The 8001-nt window shown below is 27.9% G+C and overlaps 1 protein-coding gene across 2 annotated transcripts; it reads left to right on the forward strand.

The window, feature by feature from the left end:
• Positions 1-91: 91 nt before the first annotated feature.
• LOC132952933 (deoxynucleotidyltransferase terminal-interacting protein 1) lies at positions 92-4362 on the forward strand. 2 transcript variants are annotated; one of them, XM_061025452.1, is made up of 9 exons: positions 92-196; positions 357-573; positions 653-853; positions 916-1128; positions 1210-1395; positions 1518-1696; positions 2019-2166; positions 2271-2352; positions 3616-4362. In XM_061025452.1, exons 2-9 carry the CDS (start codon positions 403-405, stop codon positions 3816-3818), a joined length of 1383 nt encoding a protein of 460 aa, XP_060881435.1. In that variant the 5' UTR covers positions 92-196; positions 357-402; the 3' UTR covers positions 3819-4362. The 2 variants fall into 2 exon arrangements, with proteins under 2 accessions (XP_060881435.1, XP_060881434.1); XM_061025451.1 differs by having other exon boundaries at positions 120-573.
• Positions 4363-8001: the final 3639 nt, after the last annotated feature.

Raw genomic sequence — 8001 nt, forward strand, 5'->3', positions numbered from 1 at the left:
TCCGTGCACGTTTTTTCTCCAGGAATATAACCACAGATTTATTCTGCGGTATCGTCAAGTACGGTTTATTGATACCATGTCGTATTTATATCATATTTAACGATAAGATTGTTTTACCAATTTACTTTTCAGTACTCACTACTCAGTACTCAGTTGTAGTAGTGGAGTTCCAAGAACTTTCGGATTCAATTAATATGTAATGCCAATTATTTTATTTTTGTTCTTAAGCCCATGACAAATAAGATCTTATTTGTCATGATACTATCATTATATCTTTAATTAACGCTAGGATTTCTGATGCTATAGGTATTAGGTATATGTTTGTAATAATTGTCGGATCGATGATTTTTTTTTAGTTCATACGCGTTTTAACGATCCCGCACACTCCGTTGTTATTATACAATGGTCGTCCATAAACTCCCCATAAAACACTTAAACGATGACCAGCAGTTACAACAAATGGTGACCCAACAGCCAACCAATTTTCACAGGTCGTCTAAGCCTGTACCCCTTGTTCGGCAAGCTCCAGTATTTGATTTGGAAGTGATTACCAGTGAAAATTTTGTTCCATGGGTACGTGTCCATTGATTTTTCCGAGTGATCTAACATAATGTCTATAATTCATAAGTTTTTATTACTCTTTTTTTTCCAGAAAAGTACGTTCAATATGCGCCAAGTGACACTTGCTAATATAATTGATGTAGCTAATGGTAATGATAAAGCTACTACAAAAGCGGCCAAGATGCGTGCAAAAAATTTGGTAAACGCTGCGAAATCTTTAGATCTGTTGCGACAAAACTTACAGAATTCAATTAATAAAGATATTGATAATGTTATTAAAAAATATTTGACTGTAAGTATTAACCACTGGTATATTGATCTTCATAACAATGCTTATGACAATAACTTTTTCAGTCATATTTTGGCTTGGCTATTGACAATGTTAAAAATAATTTGGGTTCAAATTGTGTAACTGAAGATCATGTGAGAGAAGTATGTCGAACAATGTTAGACGAGGCAAAGTTGATGTATTCAAATCCACCGTTGTCTGGCAGTAATTCACCATTTAATACAGCACAAACTACAGACATGTTGATTGAATCGCGGTTTGCAAAACAACATTCCAAAGTAATTAAACAATTTGCTTTTGGCATTGTCAAAACTGAATACTACTAAACAATACTGATACTCAATAACTTTTATTTACAGAATAGATCTCTACTGAAACGCAAAGAGCCACCTGTTCAAGAGACTGAAAATAATCTATCTCCTACAATTGAACAAACATCATCTCAGACACCGTTGGTAAAATTTCATAGATTTCAGTCCACTTGGGACCCAGTAAAAATTCATTCTCAAACATTATTTGTGTTGGCTACAAGAGCTGCTAACAAGGTAAATTGTATTATTGTTATAATATTGTAATATTTTTTTTTTATCAAATTACATATTTATACCATTGAATTTAATACTATCTTTAATTCAACTAATTTAAGTACTCTGTGTTTATTTTACAGAGGGGAGGTCGTATGGGCAATAAACATCCAGAACTATTTCAATATACCATTGATATGGAAGATCGAGATTGGCTGATGAAGCAAAAAATGTTTGTTTTACCACCACCTACATCTGTAAATGCAACTTCAATACTGTTATTGGACGATGTGCAATCAATATTGAGCACTGTGAATCAGAAGTAATTATTTTTATTTGTATTCAGAGATGTTTAAAAATGATGTATACAAAGTTATTAACCACCCAACACATTTGAGTAATTTGTATGTACCTATCAAAATAAATAAAATAAAATAAATTTGTACACAATATTAATGTACTCAATTTTAAAAAATCTACTTAAAAAAACTTAATGATTCTTAGAAATAATTTCTGTAATAATTAACATATTTTACTTGCTATTAACACACTTAAACAATACATACTTTTATAATTTGTAATTTTATTTTATAATAAGTGATTTCATTTTAACTAGATATTTTAATGATTATAATAATTTACAGAAATAATCCTCATGAACTCAAAGGTTTTGAATTACCAGAGTTTATATTGAACAAAGTAAGATCCACAATGATTCTCAATAAACCTCCTGAATTACAGTCTCCTCAACAAATTATTATTACTGAAAATGGCGAAATTGAAGAGCAACCTGTATGAGTATAAAATTACACCAATATAATATTATAAACTAATTCATGGATATTGACTTATGATATTTGTATATACTTTTATGACATAAAATTATTATGTTCTAGGTGTGCAGTATAACTTTGAACGAAAATACAAATTCTTCAATCACTCAATCCCATGCAGAATCAAGTAGTATCATCATCTCAGGTATTATTATTATTATTTTACAATCTTTTTTTCTACAAAATTGGAAAAAAGATTGAATATTAAAAATAATAGTGTACCTTATGAACAAATTCCAATGATACGGCACTAAGTTATGTAGTATTTATATGGTCACGTTATATTAGCAATGATACAACATAATATACATTGATAAAAGGTAAAAAGTAGGTAAAAAATACCAAAGAAAACAGCTCAGTACAAATAAACATACCTTGGTAAAAAATATGTAGACTAAATGTCCACGCGAGTGACTTAACACGTTCACTGCTGATCATATTCTTCTATACTTGTCGTGACGCTGAAAGAATTTTTAGTTTTAAAAATAGACACCATTATACCATACTCAACCAATATCAATATCAGTGTACGGTTTGCACTTGATTATGAAACGATGCTTATAGAAAACGCTGACCAAATTATAGTCCATTAAATAACAAGGTACACATGACGCCAATTGGCGTCATTTAGCATATTATGTGAACTATGTAAAATGACGCCATTTGGCGTCATCCGCAGTGAACATGTTACCTATTATTACCTATTATGTAATATTAATTAATTAAAATTTTTTTCATCGATCTTAATATTTATATGTATATTATAGTCTGAAGTTAGTTTTTCAGTCTTCCATACCTTTTACACTCTTTCTGCTGCCAGTTAGTCTCTTCAACTCCATGTAACTAGATGATTCTGTGTTGGATATCATTTGTTTATTAAAATATTGTAATTATAATATATTCTCGGTCGTCCTCGTCTCTTGCCATTAATTTTTCTGTAAACTAGTGCATGCCTCAATATGTATCCATATAACATCTTGCTCTAACTGTTTTAAGTATGTATCCCTTTGTGTTCATTATTTTTTTTTTCGGTTTGCTTATGTTTTATTTGTTGTTCTATCTCCAATCCACACATAACATCGTTCATTCCTTCTACTGCACTACTCCTCAAATCTTTCAAGACAATTTTACTATGCCTTTTTTATTATCCAAGTTATACACTGGCTGTACTACGCAAGTGAATATAAATTAGATGTATAAAAAAAAATTTTAAAATATTTATTAGTACAAAAGTTATTTCATCTATCAGGTCTTCCTGTTACACCCTGTAGTAATATTTTTATGGAATACAATTTCATTATGGAAAATTTATAAAATTACAATGATGACAGAAATTATAATTTAGTAGAAAACATTAATATTAAATCTAACTATTTCAAATATGTTATTTTATGTTTGTAATAATTAGGGACATCAACAACACTTGCTGAAGCGTTAAATATGCTCGAATATGGTGAAAGATTACCACAACACAATGAAATTCCACATTCATCGCCAAATAATAACACAGGATTGGCAACCACACATTCCACCCTTACTGCGCTTTTAGCTGCTGAAAATAATTTCATGCCCAATAACAGTCAAGCTAATAATACACAGTTTGGAATGTAATAATCGTTTTGTTAAAATAAGAACGACATTTTTAGACTTTTAATGTTTATTCTAGTCATGTCTAGTCTAGTTATGTGTTTTTAACTATTAAATATTTTCCCTAAATTTATAGTTATATAATAAATTAATTTTATCCTAATCAACTATATTATACAGAATTGTGTGCAACTGTATTATAATATTATTATTGTATCTTATGTATTTAGACTTGTTGTCTTTTTTATTATTTATGTTGTGATCTTGTCGATCTTATCTTATAAAAAATAGTGGTTTAATTATATTATAAAAGTTAGATGTTCTCTTTAGTGACTAATATTAATAATATTATACTATCATAGTGTTAAAAAGTAAGTAAAATATATTAAGCAAATTCTCTTAATAATTATCAATTTAAATATGATATTTCATAATATATTGGAAAAAAAAGATTTTGTCAAATAATTAAATATGTATTCATATATTATTTAAAGAAATTATATTCTTTGTTTGTTGACCCATTTATGTAGTATTTTAAATAAAATAAATTATTTGGACAACATTAAGAGTAAAAACATGTACAATATTTAGAAAGTTTATTTAATTTTGATAAACTGACTATTAAACCTGGGGAAGTCCTTACGCTTCATTACAAGTTCATTTATACTACATCATTGAGTAAGTCATTCTAATAGTTTAATATTCCTGTTAAATTTGAATTCAAGAAGTAAAATTTTGATCGGAGACACCGTCTCGTATTGTCACCAGTTAAAATAAATATATCCCTGTAATTAAACTTAAGACGTTAACACGCGTGCCTTAAATAGTTATAAAATAATGAAAAGGTACCTAAAAAGACAAATAAAATAAATAATTTTGGAGGAAAATAGACATGATTTTTGTCCAAAAAAATATGTAGAGGAAAATGGAGAGTACTTTTTTTTGGTGGAAAATGAACCCTGGATGAAAATGTTATCTCGTTGATGGTAGAATATGGACCTACCTTAAATATCTACTTACCTACCTATTACCTATATAATGTAATTTAATTGTATTGTAAGAAAAAAAACTGATACCTTTAGGCGGGTGACTGTAAGTTGCGTCCCAATGTACCTTATTGATGTAAATTGCGTCCCGAGTATTTTTTGGGTATATGTAAATTACGTCCCGGGTATTTTTTGTGTATGTGTAAATTGTAAATTGTGTAAAATGTTGGTATGGTTAAAAATATTGGTAATTAATTATTTACATTATAATTATTTATTAATATTAATTATTATATTTATTTATTATTATTTAAAATTGTATATTTGTATCGATACTAAGCTGTTGAATTTTTCTGTGCCAACTTTGTCCTTTATCAATTATTAACTTATTCAGTATAACTTATTTAAGTCTATATAGAAGTAGGTAAACATTTGAATGATAATTGCCTCACAAATTCAATTTGAGTAATTTTTTTAGTTTCTAATTCTTCCATTTTTTTTTTAATATATCCTTCTTTTTCAATTGTTACTCTATTTTTTGAGCCCTGACTTCGTAACGCTATATAAGTATCAATTTGTATATTTTTTAAAATATCTATAACATTAAAAATATTAGGATGAGAAGAATTAAACGAATTATTTAATTTTCTATGGAAAAATTCGCAATTGTTAGTCGTGCGTAATGTCGATGATAAATATTCTGACCATATTTCTGGTGGAAAGTCAGTGTCATTTTTTATATATGAATCTAATATATAATCTGTGAATTCTAATACTCGAACATCTTGTGGTTGTATTGCCATAATGTCTTCAGTAAAACAGTTTTAAACATCTTGTGGATTTAAGAAAGGAAGTCCAAAAAAGAGTTTTAAAAAATTACTTATTTCTGTATTTTTTTTTTTATAATCGGTACTAAGCCCCAACTGTTGAATCTTTCTGTGCCAACTTTGTCCTAGGTGGAATCTACACCCCTTTACTTGAATAGAAGGCCTGACAACATTTGCAGCAGTATGTATAGCCTTTTCAAAATCGACATACATTCGAACTGGGTTGAATTGCATGTCATTTTTTCTACATTCTTCAACTAAATGCTGAAATGTATCGGTATAACAATTAGTTGACTTTGATGGCAGTAAAAAATAAACAAGTGGGATATAATTATTATTTCACACACCATGAATCGTGAAGAGTTGATAAAATAATTTCGGGCAACTTTTGAAAGTACCGTTTACAAATATCGTGTTCAAGCTGCACAAAGCTTGTAAATTACAAACTGTCGAGAAACCTAATATATTTGTTTCATTATTATTCACTAACAAAAAGTCTTCACCTTTATTGTCTTAAATTCCATATTTTTGAAAGTCTCATGAATTTGTGTTAATGTAGTTGGTAATTTGGGTAGCTTTGAATATCGAGCGTTATGTATATTTCTTTTTATTAATAAAACATCTCCAGAAGTTATATTTTCAATATCATCATTTTTCAGTTCAGAATGTAAAATTTTTGATGGTCTAATAAAATTTTCATCAACTGCTTTCCGTTTTAAATTGTTACTAATTGTTTGTCTAGTTAAAATATTTTCTGGTAATGGCTTATGTTTATGTTCATTAAAAATCTCAATTTCAGTATCAATAAGACTATTTACTTTTGCAAAGCACTTATACACGTTTTGACGGTGCAACACCAACGTTCAACATCATTTATTAAAAACTTGTGAAAACGAAACTTTTGACCAGCAATCACTTTTAATGGTTTATTTTTTTCACTTAGCATTGTATTAAAATTTATCACATTCATTTTCAAAAATCTCCACGTGCACTCGTATAGAACGGTTATCGGTGAACTAATATGTGTTCATCGCATGAAATGTTACTACAGTAAAATTTTGCAGGTAGAGAACAGGATATACTCTTGATAATCCCATCATAAATACCATCGATAAAAACATTATAAATGTTAGTTTTACGGATTTTCCGTCGGATGCAATTAACGTATACATGACAGAAACACAGGCCGCAACTTACGTATGTACCTGAGAAATATCGGGCCGCAACTTACGTATATTGTTATCGGAACCTTTTTTTTGGGACGCAACTTACATTTACCGCTTTAGGCAAATCTGATGAACTGAGGATAATATTCACTTCAAGCAGTTCAAGGGGGCGATTGTTAACTCTGCCAGAATACCGGTTAGATAAAAAGGTAATTAAAAGGTCTAATGTAAACTCCGCCAGTTTTATTTTGTTACCTGAAATGTGTATATGTAAACTCTGTCAGTTTTATTATGAATATTATATTATAATATCAATTGTATACTCTTAGCCGTTAGGTTAGTAATTTTTGATTTTGTCAAATGTATTGTTTACCTATAACTATTATATTTTAATGTGAACTATTATTAATTAATATTATGAAAATTATGAATATTATATTATATCAATTGTACGCTCTTATCCGTTAGATAATTTTTAATTTTATTTATTTTTGGCTTCTATAACTATTATATTTTAATGTGGACGACTATTAATTATTATTTATTTTTTATTTTTTTTATAATAATAATTATATTAATTTTATATTTTCTTCACTGGCGGAGTTTACATAATCCCAATTTTACCGGTTTTTTTTTACTGGCGGAGTTTACATGCGAACGTTCAAGGTAGTAATTTTAGTAGGTACCTAATTATTTTGTATTTTTTAACATTTTTAACATCCTAATTTTTAATTACGGGTCATTCTTCAATCAATTTCAACTAATTGTATGATAAATAACTTTTTTTCGTTTACCTAAGATTTATGACGAATTTCATAATTAAAATAAATTTAAAACACGAATAATTTTTTTTAAATTTTAAAACTATTGATTTCACAAAATATTTGTATATTTTAAACAACAAAATTAATATTAATAAATTTGTTCGTAAAAATAGAAGGTATTTTAATTTGTTAAATAGTTTCAATAACTGTAAACATACTTAATTAGAAAAAAGTATTAACAATTTTAAATTCATACATATTATTATGATTTATGACTTGAATATTTTTACAATTTTCAGGTTATTATTTAATGTTTCTAAAGAAATCAAACTTTCTAGTCCTATAGTCGAAATCCCCGAGCTATATACATTATACAATGATCTATCAAAAAGTAGTGCGCATTTCTCGTGAAACATTTATTTATTAAATATTTATTTCTTTTAAACTTAAAAGTCCTGTGCCAG

This window comes from Metopolophium dirhodum, chromosome 9 (genome assembly GCF_019925205.1).
Source record: "Metopolophium dirhodum isolate CAU chromosome 9, ASM1992520v1, whole genome shotgun sequence".
NCBI lineage: Eukaryota > Metazoa > Arthropoda > Insecta > Hemiptera > Aphididae > Metopolophium > Metopolophium dirhodum.

What these genes read in the sequence shown, in the direction of transcription:
- LOC132952933 (XM_061025452.1), top strand. Translation starts at nt 403, where the DNA reads ATGGTCGTCCATAAACTCCCCATAAAACACTTAAACGATGACCAGCAG. An exon ending in TTGAGCACTGTGAATCAGAA is followed by an intron (nt 1,697 to 2,018) that starts GTAATTATTTTT and finishes AATAATTTACAG; the next exon opens with AAATAATCCTCATGAACTCA. An exon ending in AAGTAGTATCATCATCTCAG is followed by an intron (nt 2,353 to 3,615) that starts GTATTATTATTA and finishes TGTAATAATTAG; the next exon opens with GGACATCAACAACACTTGCT.